This window comes from Pristis pectinata, chromosome 4 (assembly GCF_009764475.1).
Source record: "Pristis pectinata isolate sPriPec2 chromosome 4, sPriPec2.1.pri, whole genome shotgun sequence".
In the NCBI taxonomy this organism is placed as follows: domain Eukaryota; kingdom Metazoa; phylum Chordata; class Chondrichthyes; order Rhinopristiformes; family Pristidae; genus Pristis; species Pristis pectinata.
The window spans coordinates 60,637,048-60,656,678 of NC_067408.1; the positions used below are offsets into that span (position 1 = coordinate 60,637,048).

Below are 19,631 nucleotides of genomic sequence, written 5' to 3' on the forward strand. Positions count from 1 at the left end.
CGTGCACCCGAGATCAGGATTGAACCTGGGTCTCCAGCGCTGTGAGGCGGTGGCCCTACCAGCTGTGCCATCTGTCTGGGTGAGTACAGCATCAAAAATACACAAGAAATTTAACCTATTCAAGGCAAAGCAGTCCTCCTGATTAGAACCCATTCACCACTCTAATCATTCATTCCCTCTGCCAATGGCTGTAGTGTGTGTCATCTACACTATACACTCCAGGTACTTGCCCAAGCTACTCCAACAAGCACCTCCCCAACCCACGACCTCTACCACCAAGAGGAACAAGAACAGGTGCAGGGGAACACCACCGCATGCAGGATCCCCTCCAAGTCACACACCATCCTGACCGGGCGGTTCCCTCATCTTCAGTGGGTCTCCACCGTGGAACTCCCTCCCCAGCACTGTGAGATCTCCTTCACCAGGGCTGCAGCAGATCAAGGAGATGGCTTGCTCCGGGCTCGACCCTGACCTCAGGTGCTGTCTGTGTGGAGTTTGCACCTTCTCCCTGCGACCATGTGGGTTTCCCCCAGGTGCTCCGGTTTCCTCCCCCATCCCAAAGACGTCCCTGACCCCCTGGGGTGGGTGATGGGACAGTGGGTGAGTGTGCGAAAGACATTGGAACTGATGGGATCATCTGCTGGGGACCCGCACGGACCTTATGCCCTTTTGCGCTATTTTAGGCATTAATATATATCTGCGAGAAACCACCCGACCTCCCTTACCAACATGGCCCCCGCCTGGGTCCACCGGGACCTTACCAATATGGTCGCCGCGTGGCTGACGTAATCTCCCATTTGTCTGGTCATTTCCGGTAGGATGGTGCCGGCGGCGGCAGTGTTGGGCCCGGTGGGGTTTTGGTGCGCGCTGTGCCTCGCCGACTCGGCGTTCAAGGTGAGGCGGGGGACAGCGGATCGGGTCCCGGTCACCACGGGCACGGCACGGCAGGGTTGCAGCCCCACCTGTCTCTTCCCTCCTCAGGCTGGGCAATCGTCCTCCCCCTCCCGTGTCCTGTCCTCCCCCTCCCGTGTCCTGTCCTCCCCTCCCGTGACCCCCCCCCCCATCCCGTCTCTCCCTCCATGCCATGTCCTCCCCTTCCCCTCTATTCTGTGTTTCCCCATCCTCTCCCGTGTCATCGTCCCCCCCCCCCCCCCCCCATCTGGGGTGAATCTATTAGCTCTGACAGGACCCGAGACCTGTCAGTGCCCTACACAATCCCCTCTTTGAAAACCCCCACGATCCCTTCTTTACACTCTCCGCCCTCTTTAAGCCTTCTCCAACACTAACCCTCACCCTCCACTATTCCCAATCTCACGCACCCTCTACATTGAACCCTCTTTCAGCTCCAATCCCACCCATCTCACCATCCTCCCTAACTAGTTTAGATGGGAATCTTGGTAGGCATAGACCATTTGGGCGGAAGAGTCTGTTCCGTGCTGTATGACTCAATGTCCAATCCCTGTGTAACCATGGAGGTCTTTGATACACGTGTACACTGGGCAAAGCAAATCAGTACCTGCGGCACAGTGGTAGAGCAGGTAGGGCTGCTGCCTCAGCTCCAGCGAATCATTCAGTACCAACCTATGATAATGTCTGTGTGGAGTTTGCATGCTCTCCTTGTCATTGTATAGGTTTCCTCCCAAATCCCATAAACATGCAGGTTGGTAGGTTAATTGGCCACTGTAAATTGCCCCTAGTGTGCCGGTGAGGGGTAGAATCTGGGGGGAGTGGATGGGAATGTAGGGAGCAGGATTAGTATAAATCGGTGATCGACACAAGTTTGGTGGGCTGAAGGTCCTACTTCTATGCTGTGTGACTGTAATATAGCGGATGGATATGTGGAATGTTTGTATGGGATGGATTTCCAGATCAGTATGTTCTCCGACTACACAACAGGCTTTTTTAGATCAAGGACTGTGCAGTGAGGAAGTAATGATAAATAATCTTGTTGCAGAGAGTAACCATAATATAGAATTTTATAGTGAGTTTGAAAGTGATTTAGTTCAATGTGAAACCATGGTTTTCAAATCTGATACCTATGAAGGTGTGAGGAGCGGGTTGGCTGGTGTAGATTGGTTTAAGTCAAAGTCAAGTTTATTGTCAGGTGCACAAGTACATGTAAGCACAGGTGGAATGAAAAAACTTACCTGCAGCAGCATCACAGGTACATAGCATCAGATATGCAAATTTCACAAGAAAAGCATTAATTATACACAGTTTTTACAATAGGTTTTTACCATTACAGAGACTTGGTTGTCGCAAGGGCAGGATTGGTTGCTTGATGTTCTGGGCATTAGATGTTTCAAAAGGGAAGGAGGGAGGTAAAAAGGGGGGTGGGAGTAGCATTGCTAATCAGGGACAGGATCACAGCTGCAGAAAGGGAGGATGTTGTGGAGGGATTGTCTACTGAGTCAGTGTGGGTGGAAGTCAGAAATGGAAAGGGAGCAATCAGTCTATTGGGAGTATTCTATAGGCCCCCAAATTGCCACTGGGACACTGAGGAGCAGATAAGTAAGCTGATTTTGGAAAGGTGCAGAAATAACAGGGTTGTTGTCATGGGTGACTTCAACTTCCCTAATATTGATTGGCACCTCCTTAGCGCAAAACGTTTAGATGGGACAGATTTTGTTGGGTGCGCCCAGGAAGGATTTCTGACACAGTAATGTGGACAGGCCGACTTGAGGAAAGGCCATACTGGATCTAGTATTAGGCAATGAACCTGGTCAGGTGCCAGACCTCTCAATGGGCGAGTATTTCGAAGACAGTGAGCACAACTCCCTGACCTTTAGTGCAGCCGTGGATAAGGATAGGAGCAGACAGTATGGGAAAGTTTTTAATTGGGGGAGGGCTAATTAGAATGGTATGAGGCAGGAACTTGAGAGCGTAAATTGGGAACAGATACTCTCAGGGAAATGCACAGCAGAAATGTGGAAGCTGTTTAGGGAACACTTGCATGAGGTTCTGGATAGGTTTGTCTCACTGAGACAGGGAAAGGATGGTGGGGTCAAGGAACCATGGTTGACAAGAGAGGTGAAATATTTAGTCAGGAGGAAGAAGGAAGCACACTTAAGGTTTAGGAAGCAAAAATCAGGCAGGGCTCTTGAGAATTATAAGGTAGCCAGGAAAGAGCTTAAGAAGGGACCGAGGAGAGCTGGAAGGGGACATGAGAAGGCCTTAGCGAGTAGAATTGAGGAAAACCCCAAGGCATTCTACATGTACGTGAGGAACAGGAGGATGACTAGAGTGAGGGTAGGACCACTCAGGGATAAAGGGGTGAACATGCCTGGAGGTGGAGGAGGTAGGGGAGGTCCTTAATGAATACTTTGCTTCAGTGTTCACCAGGGAGAGGGACTTTGACAAATGTAGAACAGGCTAATGTGCTGGAGCATGTCGAGGTTAAGAAAGAGGTGGTGTTGGAACTTCTGAAAAACATTGGGATAGATTAAATCCCCGGGGCTGGACGGGATATACCCCGGGTTACTATGAAAAGATTGCTGGGGCATTGACATTGATATTTATGTCCTCCCTGGCCACGGGAGTGGTACTGGAGGATGGCAAATTTTGTTCCCTTGTTCAAGAAAGGTAAATAGGGATAACCCTAGGAATTATAGACCGATGAATCTTACATTAGTGGAAGGCAAGCTATTGGAAAGGATTCTTAGGGACAGGATTTACAAGCATTTGGAGAAGCATAGTCTTATTAGGGATAGTCAGCATGGCTTTGTGAGGGGCAGGTCATGCCTCATGAGCCTAATTGAGTTTTTCGAGGAGGTGACAAATAAAATTGATGAAGCTAGAGCAGTGGATGTGGTGTATATGGATTTTAGTAAGGCATTTGACAAGGTTCCCCATGGTAGGCTCATCCAGAAAGTCATGAGGCATGGGATCCATAGAGACTTGGCTGCGTGAATTTGGAATTGGCTTGCCACAGAAGACAGAGGGTGGTAGTAGATGGAGAGTGTTCTGCCTGGAGGATGGTGACGAGTGGTGTTCTGCAGGGACCTTTTCTGGGACCCCTGCTCTTTGTGCATTTTATAAATGACTTGCATGAGGAAGTGGAGGGATGGGTTGGTAAGTTTGCGGATGACACGAAGGTTGGCGGTGTTGTGGATAGTGTAGAAGGTTGTTGTGGGTTACAATAGGATATAGACAGGATTCAGAGTTGGGTGGAGAAGTGGCAGATGGAGTCCAATCTGGAAAAGTGTGAAATGATACACTTTGGAAGAACGAACCTGAAGGTGAAGTACAAGGTTAATGGCAGGATTCTTAGCAGTGTGGAGGAACAGAGATCTTTGGGTCCAAGTCCATAGATCCCTCAAAGTTGCTATGCAAGTTGATAGAGTGGTTAAGAAGGCATATGGTGTGGTGGCCTTCATTAGTCAGGGTATTGACTTCAAGAACCGCAAGGTAATGTTGCAGCTCTATAAAACTGGTTAGACCACACTTAAGAGTATTGTGTTCAGTTCTGTTCACCTCATTATAGGAAGGATGTGGAAGCTTTAGAGAGGGTTCAGAGGAGATTTACCAGGATACTGCTTGGATTAGAGTACATGTCTTATGAGGAAAGGTTGAGTGAGCTAGGACTTTTCTCTTTGAAGTGATGCAGGATGATAGATGACTTGATAAAAGTGTATAAGATTATGAGGGGCATAGACGGAGTGGACAGCCAGCACCTCTTTCCTGGGGCAGCAATGGCCAATACCAGAAGACATTAGTTTAAGGTAAGGGGAGGAAAGTTTAGGGGAGATGTCAGAGGTAGCTTTTTGGTTTTACACAGAGGGTGGTGGAAGCCTGGAATGCACTGCCAGGGTTGGTGATAGAGGCTGATACAATAGGGACATCTAAGAGACTCTTGGATAGGCACATGGATGTAAGAAAAATGGAGGGTTATGGGCTGTATGGGAGGGAAGGGTTAGATTGATCATGGAGTAGGTATATGTAGGTCAGCACAACATCATGGGCCGAAGGGCCTGTACTGTGCTGTGCTGTTCTATGTTATAAGAAACAACAATTAGAACAAAAAAAAATGAAGTCCATGGTCGTGCAAAGTTGTCATAGTGTTGCTATACTGAGGCAGTGATTAGGGTTGTGCTGGTTGGTTCAAGAACCGAATGATTGAAGGGAAATAGCTGTTCTTGAATCTGCTGGTGTGGGACTTCAGGCTTCTGTACCTCCTGCCTGATGGTAGCTGCAAGAAGATGACATGGCCCAGATGGGTGGGGGGGGGGGGTGGTGGGGGGAGCACGGTGGAGTGGTGGGGGGAGCGCGTTGCGTCTTCAATGATGGATGTTGCCTTCTTGAGGCAGTACTTCATGTAGATACTACCGATGGTGGGGAGGGATGTGCCCATGAAGTATTATTGTCATATGTACTGAGATACAGTGAAAAGCTTTTTTTGCATTCCATGGAGACAGACCATTCCATACGCAAGTACATCGAAGTAATACAAAAGGACAAACAATAACAGAATGTTAGTTACAGAGAAAGTGCAGTGCAGACAGTCACATGAGGCGCAAGGACCATGATGAGGTAAACTGAGAGATCAGGAGTTCTTTACTGTACAAGAGGTCCATTCGAGAGTCTTATAACAGCAGGATAGAAGCTGTCCTTGAGCCTGGTGGTACGTGCTCTCAAGCTTTTGTATCTTTTTGCCTGATGGAAAGGGGCAGAACAGAGAATGAAAACTACAGTAAAGGCCTCGACAATGGACAGGCAACGGCTGGCATTTCAAAGTCAAGTTTCTTGTCACATGCACAAGTAAATGTATTCACAGGTTCAATGAAAAAATTACTTGCAGCAGCATCACAGGTACAAAGCATCAGATACACAACATTCACAAGAAAAACATAAACATAAGTTATACAAAATTTTTACAAGAAAGAACACAATTAGAACAAAAAAAGCCCATTGTAGCACAAAGTTGCTATACTGAGGCAGTGATTAGGGTTGTGCCGGTTAGTTCAAGAGCCGAATGGTTGAAGGGAAGTAGCTATTCTTGAACCTGGTGGTGTGGGACTTAAGGCTTCTGCATCTCCTGCCCTTATTTAAAGAAATAATACAAGATTTGCAACAAATACACATTCACTTAAGATACAAAAGTGCAGCAGGAAAAGTGATCCAACCATGGATGTTAGGGGAAATTTAAAAATATTATTTCTAAGCAAAAGGCTATAAAGTTGCCAGAAAGAGCAGTGAACCCGGGGAATGGGAGCATTTCAGAATACTGCCAAGAAGGAGTAATAAGGAGTTGATAAAGGGAGCAAAATAGAGCACGAGTTGACTCGTGAGAAATATGAAAACAGAGTAAGAACTTTTAAGGTATGTGAAAAGGGAAAAGATTAGCAAGGACAAATGTTGCACCCTTACAGGTAGGTGCAGGAGAGTCTATAATGGGGAATAAGGAAATGACAGAGGAATTGAACAATCACTTTGTACCTGTGTTCATGGAAGGAGGCACAGAAAACCACCCAGCCGGGAGAGCCAATTACAGAAATACCATTGAAGAAGTTAATGAGGCTGAAAACTAGTAAATTCCAATGACTATATCCCAGAGTTGTTAAAAGGTGGCTACGGAGATAGTGGATGCTCTGATTATCAACTTCCAAAGCTCCATAGATTCTGGGATTGTGCCTATTAGAGGGTGGTAACTGTGATTGCACCATTGAGGAAAGGAGCAAGAGAGAAAATGGGGAACTATTGACCTTCTAGCATTGGGATGGTGTACTGGTTGGGAAATTGCTGGAATTATTAAAAGATTGATAGCAAGATGAAGGGTCTCAACACAAGGCATCGACTGCCCATTTCCCTGCATTGTTGCTGCCTGACCCGCTGAGTTCCTCCAGCAGTTTGTTTTTTTTTGCTTCAGATTCCAGAATCTGCAGCCATTCATGTGGATCCATTGATAGCAAGACACTTGGAAAAGAATAATCAGATTGAACACTATGAATTAATGAAAAAAGAATTATGTTTGAATAAAAAATTGGGTTTTTTGATAATGTGTCCAATAGATAAGAGAATACCAATGAATCTGGTGAATTTGGCTTTTCAGACTGGTTCCTGGAATGACTGGCCTGTCGGTTGAGGGTGGTGGTTATCTGGAATGAGCTACCAGAGGAGGTGGTAGTGGCAGGTACAATTACAAGGCTTAAAAAGCATTTGGACAGGTACTTGGATAGGAATGGAGTGGATGGATGTGGGCCTAATAAAGGCCAATGGGATTAGCATAGATAGGTATCACAGTTGGCATGGACAAGTTGGGCTGAAAGGCCTGTTTCTGTGCTGTACAACTCTATGACTCTAGGCTAGGATTTGATTCTCTAGAGTTTGTAAACATGTGAGGTAACCAAATTGAATCATACAAAATCGTTAGAGGGCTTGACAGGATAGACTTGGGGAGGATGTTTCCCTTAGCTGAGGAGTCTAGAACCTGTGGTCACGGTCTCAGAATAAGTGGTAGCTATTTAGGAGTGAGAAGAGAGACTGAGCTGGAGGGCTGAATGGTCTTCGGTTCCTATCTCCATTATTCTTATATACCATTAGCCCCACATCAACTCCTTCCCTGGGTAAACCATCACCTAACTTTCCATATCAACCTATCTCCCACACCAAGCCCATCTCAGACCCATGCCACCCCTAAGTTTACACTAACTCCACCACTACCCCCTCACCCCTCCCAACCTTGAAAATCCTACCTCATCAATCCTTGACCCCATTGCCCTCCTCCAACCACAGCCATCTGCTCCCCACCTTCCTGATCTGATCCTCACTCCTTTTCCCCCCTCTTCCTTGCCCCCCCTCTCTCTCTATTGCCCATTCTCCTTCCTTTGTCCTTCCTCTACCCCTACCCAACCCCTCTCTGCCACCTGCTGTTCAACAAGCACGCTTATTTGTAGGGGCAGCACAATAACTAGTAGAGCCACAGCCTCACAGCTCCAATGACCTGGGTTCAATCCCGACCTCGGGTGCTGTCTGTGTGGAGTTTGCGTGTTCTCCCTGTGACCATGTGGCCCTCCTCCAGGTGCTCCGGTTTCCTCCCACATCCCAAAGACGTGCCAATTAGTAGGTTAATTGTCCACTGTAAATTGCCCTTACTGTGTGGGTGAGTGGTAGAATCTGGGGGGTGCTTTAGTGAATGTGGGGAGAATGAAACGGGATTAGTGTAAATTGGTGGTTGATGGTCAGTGCAGACTAAATGTGTGGAAGGGCCTGTTTCTGTGCTGTATGACTCTATAACACTGATGCTAGTCTTCCCATTGTGCAGTCATCGCCCAGTCTCAAGGTTTGGTATGAAGAATGTCTGACAAAATTTGGGATCACCATCGCCCCTTTCCACATACGTTGGCAGTCGACTTTCTTCAATCGGTTCTTTTTAAAGCTGGGACGATGGAAGCCTCAGTTCCTGTACTTGTGGTAAGTTGAATTGAAAAGTTGCTCTTGGAATTAAGATTGGCTGGATTGTTTTTTGGAAAATTCAGCTCATCGCTAATGTGACTATGCTGTTAAGTTTTCAGTGCGAGCCGAATGTGTTAATTGTATGAAGGTATGACAGAGGAAAGACAGACCGATGATGTTACAGAAGTCCACTTGGCAGGTAGATAGATGGAAAAAGCAACTGCTGGGGTATTTCTCTTGCATCTATTCTCTCAGTTCAGTCTGACCCATCTGGGTGGGGAACACTACTCACGCTTCACAGAACAGCACAACCCAGAACTTTGTATATTAAAAAAATATTAAAGTCTCCACACACCACAACCAATACAAAGAATGGATATGAAATTGTTAAAGGTATGATATAAAATACAGCAAACTGTGGCAGTCTATCATGATCTTACGCACCTTGAACTGTAACTCCTAGCCCCTCTCTTTCTACGGGTGGACAATACTGTCCATGGTTCTCTTGCAAACTATTCTTTAACTTGAAATATTAGTTACTCTAGATGATTTTGTACATAACTCACCCTGGCCACCACTCTTTGCAAGTTGCTCCCTCTTCCCTGAACCCTCCTTACTTTCTGTCCAAAGATCACACCCGTGAAGATTTGATGGTCACAGCCTTCCTTTCTGATTCATCACATTTACCTGCTGCAAGACCATGAACTGTCCAATACGGGGCTGTTCATAGATGTCCAACCATTAGCACAACAAATGGGAGAGTGAGAGAGGATAAGCCATAGGGTTGCAAGGTGAATAGGACTGATGGGATTCCTCCCCTAGGAGCTGGCTTAAATTCAATGGGCTGAATGGCTTCCTTTGTCATAAATAAGTAAGTGGAAGAAAATGTTTGAGTTTATCTGCATTCTATAAGTTAGTGAGTTTATACCTGCAAATACTTGTTAGGGGCAGACTCAGCCTCACCACAGCCATATTGTTATCTCTACCATGACTTGTAATTTTTGATGGTAAGTTGCAGGAGTCAAAATGAAAAGCTTGTGTGTTGTGTAGAGAACTTTTTCCTTTAAGTTTCAACCTGTATGTAAAGTTCAGCACTGACACAGCATCTTGGGATAGGAATTTCGGTCAAACTCAGCTCACTGAGTCATGCACTCCTGGTGAAGGCAAGAGTGCACAGCACCTTGAGTGTAGAAGAGGCAGAGGAGCAATGTGACATTGTATGTTACAGATAGTATAAAATGTAGCAGTTAATTAGGCTATGTGAAAAGAAAAGTAGATTCCATGAGTTCTTTTCTAGTGAGATAGAATTTGGAAATAGAGCAGTTTTGTTAAACACATATAACTTGGTGAGACCACACGAATTACAAGGTTTCTTCTGGTCTCCGTATTCATGATTTGAATGCAGTGGGGAAGGTGTCAAAAAATCCTTGAGAAAACCCACTCATCATCAAGGATCTCCATCATCTATGTCATGCCCTCTTCTCACTGCTACCGTCAGGCAGGAGGTACAGAAGTCTGAAGTCGCACACCACCAGGTTCAGGAACAGCTACTTTCCTACAGCCATCAGGTTCTTGAACCAACCTGCACAACCCTAATCCTGCCTCAGCAATGGAACACTAAGGACCATCTCTTGCACTAGTATGGACTTGTCTCTGATTGTGGTTTTGTTTGCACTAATGTCTTGTATTACACAGTTTTTATTTCTCTTCACCGTCTTGTATAAGTTATGTACAATTTATATTCTGTCTGTTGTCTAGGAGGCAGATTGAGTGTGCTGGGTAGATGAGGAGAAGATCAGAAAATTTAGCACTGTATTGGCTATCATCAAAGCACTCGTGATATCAACAAAAGTGCAGGGACATTGCAATGTCTTCAAAAACCTCAGCACAACAACATCTTTGAGTAATTGTTTTGGCTCTAGTGTTTTGCATTTTTTTCTTCACTGTCTTGTATAATTTATATCCCATGTGTTGTCTGTACCTACGTGCCTGTGATGTTGCTGCAAGTAAGTTTTTCATCATACTTGTACCTCACCATATTTGTGCACATAACAACAAACTTGACTTGTCTTGACTTCTCCAAAGTCTCATCGTTGTTGTCCAACTGTATGGGACAACAAACACTTCACCCATTCTTACCTATCCTGTTATTGCCAGCCATGTTTTCTTCTTCCATGTCCTCAGTATTACCTCTGATGTTCACCAAAATCCTATCATAGAAATTGTGACATAATGAGGCCACTTGGCCCATTGTGTCTGTGATGACAACAATGTGCAACCCAACCAAATCCCAGCATCCAGTGCTTGGCCCACAGCACTTACAGTTTTCAAGGCTCTTCAAGTACACATCCGTTCTCTATTGATACCCCTCCTATTTCTTGTCTACGTACTGCACCTTGGGAACAACATCTGCAAAAAAAACAGTGGCCCTGTTTACCCTTCGTGTGATAGTCCCTCACTGTTGTAATCTAATGGGCCACTGAGTTGGATCTGACCGTTTATTTCCAGAGTTAGCAGAGTGGACAATGAATGCCAATCTTGCTGATGAAGCCTGCATCGCAGTAATGGATTAATGAAAGAAAACTCTGTTCCCTGCCTCCTACTGCTCAGATAGGCTTACACTTCCGCTATAGAAATATTTGCTGATGTATTTTAAAAAAACTTGCATTTGTATAGCATCTTAATGTGCCACAGTACTTTGTGTGTTTTGCAGTGTATCATACAAGAAAGCAGCAGCCACTTGTGTCGAGCAAGCTCTCATAAACTATAGCACTTAAGATAATCTGTGATGTGGGGCCTTTTGGCTATGCCTACTATCTTAGGTTGATGTAAAACAATTCCATGGCACTATTTTAAAGAAAAGTGAAGCTTTGTCAATACTTATCTCTCAATCAACGTAACTAAAACTGATCTGGACATGGATGTCCATACTATTTGTAGGGCATGGCTGTGCATGAATTAATCACTGTGTTTCATATGTCACATAATTTATTGGCTGTGAGATATGGGAGGTGTGGAAATAATGAACACTGCTATAAGTGCAAGTTTTTTGCTTACTCAATAAACCTGTAAATTTGACACCCTTCAAGAATGTATTCTGAGTGGGATGCAGTCACTTCATTTATTGTGTCTCATTGGAAGATGTACTGGGTCATTGAGTTTTTCTTGATCTCCAGGTTCAGTCTTGGGATGGGATTTGGAGTGGTCTTCATGTTTGTCTCAATAATACTTCTAATGAAAACCCTGTCACAGACCTTAACGCTGATGTCAGCCGACAGTGCGGCAGCTGAGAACAAACGCATTCTGCAAGTTGTGGTAAGTGGCCCAAACGTGGGGGCTGAAGAATGACCATCATTGTTGGGGGGAACAAAAATACAAAATATCAAAAAACCCTCAACAACTCTAGCAAGGGAGAAATAGTTAACGTTTCAGGTCCAAGACAGTTCATCAGGACAATCTCAAGTGACTAATTTACAGAGCAGCTCCACAAGCACTTGGATGGCAATGGCATAGAAGGCTACGAACCTATTGTAGCTTAGTGGGGTTAGTGTAGATAGGTACAATGGGCAGTACAGACATGATTGGTCAAAGGGCTTGCTTCTGTGCTGTATGACTGAAGATCTGAGATTGCCGAACTCCTTGTAATGTGCCTGGTCCTTGAGCTTGGTTGAAGCAGTGTAGGACCCAGGTCAGAATGGGATAGAGAACTTAAGTGACAGGCTTTGCATTATTTGGGTCTCTCCTTCTATTGGACCTTGGAAGAAGGTTGATGTGTGGTGCAAGAACAACTAGGAAGCCACGTGACTGGTTGTTTCCACTGATCAGTGAAAGGATAATGTAAGAATGAAAATATGAGAATAAGACGATGGAGAGGTTAAAAACAAGAGTTTATTCAATAAGTGTTGTGGCATTAAAGGGCAGAACTGTCTGTCTATATTAGAGGAATGCATTGGATGTGATACAATCTTAACGTCCTGCTGCTGTCTATCAGTATATTATTGCCCCTCTATACTTATCCTTCTTCCATGTTCTTGTACATATTCATTGTCTTATTTCTCATCATTTGTCCATTGCTTCTATGTAAGAATGAGGTGCTTCAACATTCTCCATCCATTCCCTTTCCAGTGACCCCGGAAAGAAGGAAGGTGTAAAACAACCACTTCTCAGGGAATTAGTCAAAAAAAGGAGTGAAGCAGGGTTAACGAATGGACACCCTGACTTTTACCAGAGTTGCCAGATACTAAGGAATCACAGGCCCCAGACCATTCTATCCTCATACGGTGACCACACTGGGGGAAGGGGCCAGTGATTGGGAGTGAGACATTGAGGGACACATGCACTGCCCCCTCCACCTCAGGTCATTTAACTCAGTACTGGCCATCCGGAGAATGAACCCACACTTGTGCACCATGCAGTTTCTCAGCATTAGGTTTCTGTCCATGTAGCAGTCAGATCAGTGGGCTGCATGAAAAGAAAGTTTGTCAGTTGTCTTTAGTAAGGACCTGATGCCAAGTCTCGACCCGAAACGCCGACTATCCCTTTGATTTCACACATGCTGTCCGACCCACTGAGTTCATCCAGCAGCTTGTTTTTTGCTCCTTGTCCCAGCATCTGCAGTCTCTTGTGTGTCCAATGAACTGCAGTGCTTGATGTCCATGATAGGACAAGGAAGGGTAAGGGCACAGGCACTGAATATTGCTGAATCAACCCTACAACAACCCAGTGCTAGACAAGACTTTACAGACTGTGTGACTGTGGAACAATCTGTGTTTACTGCTTCTTTATAACATCTACAGGTGCCCGGTGTTAACCTACCTGCAAGCCAGCTGGTATATTTTTTCACTGTGATTCTGATCAGTGGCATCATTCACGAAATAGGCCATGGGGTGGCTGCAGTCAGGTACTGTCTCTGCTGATTCTCTTTGCTCCAGGGATTAGGACTGTAAGGAGTAGAATTAGATGGAATGTTTTTCTTCTTTTGGGGAATGTACTTTCAGGTGTCATTGCTTTCATTTGTCTTTAGTCTTCTTGTGGGAACAGCGGGTAGTAATGATTAACAGTCTAAAGGACCATGAGGGGAACGTAATTTTTTAAAATATATTCACTCAAGGGATGTGGGCTTTGCAGGCTGAGCCAGCATTTTTTTGCTCATCCTTAATTGCCCTTGAGAAGGTGGTGGTGAGCTGCCTGCTTGAACTGCTGCAGCCCTTGAGATGTGGGTATACCCATAATACTGTAAGAGAGGGAGTGACCCAGTGACGGTGAAGGAATGGCAATATATTTCCAAGTCAGGATGGTGTGTGGCTTGGAGGTTAACTTCAAGGTTGTGGTGTTTTTTCCTGTTAATTATTGTTCTCCCAGCTGACGGAAGTTCTGTACGGGAACCAGGTTTTGTAGGCTCCCACAATCCATGAAAGGATTGGGAGTTGCTGGTGGGGGGGGACCTGTCTTTCTGCTGAATCTATTCTCTTGAGCTAAAAATGTAACTAATGTGCATTTATCAGATGCGAAAGGCATGTTAGGTACTAACCCAGAACTGTGTGCCACAAATCCAGCCTCTATTCAGCAGTCCTGTGTAGCGTGAGTTTCAAACCTGATTTTCTGCTTAGGGAGTATTACAGTCATAGAGTTATGCAGTTAGACCAGATTAAATTGGTGAAAAATATATTTTAAAATGTTCTTGGATTTATTTTCTTTACTTGGAGTTCTATCTGTTGGGAAGCTTTTGAGGCATGAAACCAATGGTACTTGGGAAGTTCAACATTAAGTTAATTGGTTGCGAACACAAAAGCAGTGAATTCAGTGGGTTGAGTTTTTTGTCCATATCGCAACACCCCAGCCTTTCTCAGTGTAGCATACTTTGCTAAAAATTGATTTCAATGCTTATCAGGCAACAATTAGTATGGTATTGAATTGTAATGTTTTATTTTACTGTGTGCAGGGAGCAAGTGCGATTTAATGGCTTTGGAGTGTTTGTTTTTGTTGTCTACCCTGGAGCGTTTGTTGACCTCTACACAAACCATTTGCAGTTGATATCTCCAATCCAACAGCTGCGAGTGTTCTGTGCAGGTAAGCCACACCTCTCCAATTATTTTGGTTGAGAAGAGTTAAGATTGTATTTAAAACTTGCTGCATTTTTTTGACTGCAAATTCAAACTATTAATTTTCCCCTCTCTTTTGGTAGGTGTGTGGCACAATTTCGTCCTGGCATTGATGGCTTTACTCATCCTGTACTCATTGCCACTCTTTCTCCTTCCTTTGTACTATACTGGAATTGGGGCATTAGTCACTGAAGTCACAGAGGTAATTAATTCATCATCTGAGCAAATGGCAGGTGTGTCTAACACTAGGTGCCGTAGGTTTAAGGTGTGGAGCAAGAGGTTTAGAGAGGATCTGAGGAAGAATTATTTTTCATTCAGAGGGTGGTTGCAATGTGGAACACATTGCCTGAGAAGGAAGTGTGGACAGATACTCCTACAATATTTAAGAAGCACTTGGATGAGCACTTGAATCGCCAAGGCATAGTAGCCTATGGACCAAGTGTTGGTAAATGGGATTAATATAGGTGGGTTCTCGACAGTCTCATGGACACAGTGGGCCGAAGGGCCTGTTTCTCTGCTGCATGATTCTATGACTCTAACACTGGCAATGAGTTACAATCACATCTGGATATCAAGTGTAATGGGATATATCTGAAATTACAGCATTGATATTACTACATATTACATTGCTTCAGACAAGGAATGGTTAACTGACAATAACTAAAATGAACTTCAGGCAGGTTTGAAGGATTTCCTTTTTTTCCCCCCCTCCTTTATTCCCTTTTGTTCTTGGATTTCAAAGCTGATTCATGTTTAAGGAACAAAAAAAAGCTTGCATCTGAAAATGCTTCATAGGGCCAAGAAGTACTAATGTGGTAATGCTGACAGCAGAATTACGGATACAAGCTGATATACTCAGCAGTGTTTGATAATGGAGGAATAACTATTGGCCAAGCTTCTGGAGGGAAGTATTCTTTGAAACCATGCTATGCAATGTTCTTTCTTTTCCTGAGAGGTCTTGGTTTAGTACCTTGTCAAAAACATGGCACTCCTGATGAACAATGTTGCCTCAGTGGTGAGCTGGTGAGCCTTGGTTGTACATGTGATTTGAGTCATAGAGTTACACAGCACAGAAACAGGCTCCTTGGCCCAACTCGTCCATGCCGATCATGGTGCTTTCCTGAGCTAGTTCCATTTGCCCGCGTTTGGCCTATATCCCTCTAAACCTCTCCTATCCATGTACCTGTCCAAATGTCTTTGAAACATTGTAATTATACCCATCTCTACCACTTCCTCTGAGCTCGTTCCGTATACCCACCGCCCTCTGTTTGGAAAATTTGCCCCTCAGGCCCTCTTTAAATCTTTCCCCTCTCACCATAAATCTTTGAAACTCCCCTCTCCTGGGAAAAGTCTTTGGTTATTCACCCTATCCATACCCCTCATGATTTTATAAACCTTTATAAGATCATCCTCAGTCTCCTGTCAGCCTATCTAAATCCCTCCAATTCAGATTAACAGACAAGAATAGCAGGATAGGGTGTATCATAGGGCAGTGCCTTACTTATGATTGTAGGAGGCCACTTGGCCAATTGGGTCCACACAGCTCCTGGCAGAGCTATCCCATCTATCCCATTTCCCCTCTTCCCTGTACCCTACAACTTTCTCTCACATACCCATCAGTTTCCCCTTCTTCGAGTTGCCACTTAGGTACACTGAGGGGCAATTTACAGTGGCCAATTAATCCATCACATTTGGAGTGCTGGAGGAAACCCATGCAGTCACAGGGAGAACCTGCAAACTCCACACAGACGGCGCCGGAGGTTAGGATTGAACCTGGATCACTGCAGCTGTGCTACCATACCTGCGTGTGCAAGGAACTGTTAACGCCACCTTCGCAAATCTTTCGCTATTACCAACACTACACACCACTGCTTAGTTGTAGTAGCAGTGTGCTGGTGCCTGTCATCAAGCCAGTTTAGTGTCTGGGCTATTTATTGTGGATGTCCCTAAATCAGGTCTATACTAATTAGACAACAACAGAGTAGGAACATGGTTTGTACATTATGCCGAGTCACTGTGCTAATCACCTTAAACCTATGCCCTCTAGTTTTAGACTCCCTTACCCTGGGAAAAAGACTGTGACTATCTGCCCTATCTATGCCCCTCATGACTTTATAAACCTTTATAAGGTCAGCCCTCAGCTTCCTCCTCTCCAGGGAAAATAGTCCCAGCCTATCCAATCTCTCCTTACAATTCAAGCCCTCCAGTCCCAGCAACATCCATGTGAATCTTTTGTGCACCCTCTCTAGCTTAGTCACATCCATGGTGAGCTGAACTGTGCACAAGACTCGCAAGTGTGTTTAACGAACACCTCGTTCCAAATTCAGAAGAAATAGATTTGCTCTATGTACCCTGTTGATGAAATTTAACACAAATAGTTTAGAATTCTCTCAAGAGGATGCAAGCCTAACATTTGCGCACTATCCTGAGAGGTAGTGCCCAGAAATGAACAGGATATCCCAATTGGGTTGTGACCAGAGCTTCATAAAACAGAAGTAACTCCCATTCCTCTCAATTCAAGCCGATCGTCTGCTCCCACCCCTGACCCCCACTCAATTTGTCTACAGATGTGATATTCAAGCAATGGAAACATGTTTAATCATGCATACTCTGTTTCCCAGAATTCCCCCGCCAGCGGACCCAGAGGACTGTTTGCAGGCGATCTTATTAAATATGTGGAAAACTGTTCAGTTTACAGCGTGGAAGATTGGCACAAGTGCATTGAAGAAATCTCTCTGAAACCTCAGACTGGATACTGTGTTAATGAAGCAACCCTGCAGCACCTGAGCTCTGTGGGTCGAGGTACAGATATAGTCTTTGGATGTAGATGCTCAAAAGGTCAGGCAGTGTGCCCAGAGAGTGAAGATTAGTTAACATTTGAAGTTGAAGAGCTTTCAATGAACTGGGAAATGGTAGGTGATGCATTGTTTCATGCAGCTGTAGAATCTGGGGAAAGAGGTGGTGATTAGATGACACAGGGAACTGAAAATGAAATGATATTGAGACTGATACAGAAATGACATGTCTCCTTCAGAAAATCTGGGAGAGAGAAGACTCTGGTGGTAGGAAATACAACTGAAGAAAGATCTGCACCCTGATAGGGAAGGGGCAATTAATCTCTGTGGTTAGTGCTTTTGTATTTTAACCATCTCTCGGGAAATAAGTATTAGTACTGTAGGATGGCTCCACTCCTGAGAGCTGTTGGGCTGTGTGGTGGAGTTTCCCCAGATGGTTCAAAGGTAGCCATGGAGATCCTCTGGGATCTTCTTCCCTCCCACCCACCATGTTCCCAAGCCAAGGAAGCCTTCATTCCGACAGATTCTTCATGCTTCCCTCTCTCTGCTCGGCTGTGACTATGCACACCTATCCTGCACCCAGTCGGCCTTAAAGTGGGGTGTAAAAGATCCCCAGGTGCTGCTTTGAAGATATCAACCAGGGAAGTTTGTTTGACAGTCATGTTATTTATCATTCAGCCAATTATCTGGTCCTTTGCCATTATGGGATCTTGCTGTGTGCAAGCTGGCTAGAGCATTTCCCAATGTTTCAACAGTTCCAAAGTAATTGATTGGTTTGATCTGATCTGGGGCTGTAGACTGTGCTATTTGCATTGCATGTGGACATGAGGGAGAATGGAATAGGAATGGGTGAGGAGAAGTAACTAGTTTTGGACACCTCTGCTATCAGGAAACATTTCTTTCTACCTATCCTGTCTCTACTCCTTGTAATTTTGTTGGATTAGAGTATGTGCTAGACCGAGCGAGATGGGAGCTGGGCTGGGTTGGGTTGGGTTCAGGGAAGAGCTTAGAGGGTCCTCTTGGACCCTCATATCATTTTGGCTGTAGCATGGACAATGGACTGCAGAGGGTTACTAAGAAGGGGATGCAACCACAGTTGTAGACAATAACCACTGTTCATGGAGACATGAAAATTAATTACATAGAATCTACACCTGAGTGGGTGGTGGAGGCAGGTACTCTCATGTTTAATAAATATCTAGACATGAACTTGAATCGCCAGGGCACAGAAAGCTACACTTTATATGCTGGTAAATGGGATTAGTGTAGATAGCTACTTGATGGTGGGCTGAAGGGCCTGTTCCTGTGCTGTATGACTCTGACTCTATTCTTGATTGATGATATCGCCTCCAGCCTGAATTCAGCCTGAAATAGCCTTTAACCTTTGCTTTTAAGCCCATTATAATTTTACACCTAGCCCCATTTTCCCTGAACTCTCAGGAGCTGACACCACCATTTCTTCAATACCCTTCACTTAGTTTGATTGTCTCTTACTTTATTCCACAGATGCGTGTGTAGGTGGATGTTTTGTATATTTCTCCCTCCCTTTTTCCTGTTCATTTACATCTGTTAACTTTACATTTTACTGCAGTTGGACTGTGAGCCACTCCCTCAGGCTTGTTTCGTCACGCAGGAGCACGCAAATTTGTCGGATGTTCCCAGTTTCCTTTGCATTTTTTTGTTTACTGGGAGCCTTGTTTTTGTTTGCTTTGTTTGCAGTTTGGGAGAGTGAAGCAGGAATATGCCTGCTATGTTGGTCTCCTCTCGCTGTCACATGTTCTCATGAGGATCCTGACACTTAGTGATGTGAAGTTGGTTGGCATCCTTTCTCCTCAACATGGTCTTGTCCCAACCCCAAATGCTGTGGTCTATGATCTGAGCAGTGCCTTAAGTGCATAATCCCGAAGCAAATTTTAATTTATTATTGTCATGTGTACTGAGACAGTGAAAAGCTTTCCATTTTGTGTGCCATCCATACAGATCATGCCATACGCAAGTTCATTGAGGGAGTAAAAAGAAAACAATGCAGAATATAGTGTTACATTTACAGAGAAAGTGCAGTGCAGGTAGATAAATAAAAAGTGCAAGATCCGTGACGAGGTAGATTGGGAGATCAAGAGTTCATCTTTTTGCATATGAGAGGTCCGTTCAAGAGTCTGTTGACAGATAGAAGCTGTTCTTCAGTCTGGTGGTTCATGCTCTCAGGCTTTTGTATCTTTTGTTTGTCGGGAGAGGGGAGAAGAGAGAATGACCAGGGTGGGAAGGTCCTTGATTATGTTGGCTGCTTTCCTGAGGCAGTGGGAAGTGTAGATGGAGTGAATGGAGGGAGTTTGGTTTGCCTGAT

The 19,631-nt window shown here is 44.7% G+C and overlaps 1 protein-coding gene across 1 annotated transcript in view; it reads left to right on the forward strand.

Moving 5' to 3' along the window:
• The first annotated feature begins 812 nt into the window (after positions 1 to 812).
• mbtps2 (membrane-bound transcription factor peptidase, site 2) overlaps positions 813 to 19,631 on the forward strand; it is a 33,793-nt gene continuing 14,974 nt past the window's right edge. Inside the window, exons 1-7 of the mRNA XM_052014958.1 lie at positions 813 to 894; positions 8,261 to 8,409; positions 11,568 to 11,706; positions 13,188 to 13,291; positions 14,333 to 14,460; positions 14,576 to 14,694; positions 17,114 to 17,294. Of these exons, the coding sequence (XP_051870918.1) occupies positions 820 to 894; positions 8,261 to 8,409; positions 11,568 to 11,706; positions 13,188 to 13,291; positions 14,333 to 14,460; positions 14,576 to 14,694; positions 17,114 to 17,294 (895 nt within the window). The 5' untranslated portion in view covers positions 813 to 819. The remainder of the gene's footprint in view (positions 895 to 8,260; positions 8,410 to 11,567; positions 11,707 to 13,187; positions 13,292 to 14,332; positions 14,461 to 14,575; positions 14,695 to 17,113; positions 17,295 to 19,631) is intronic.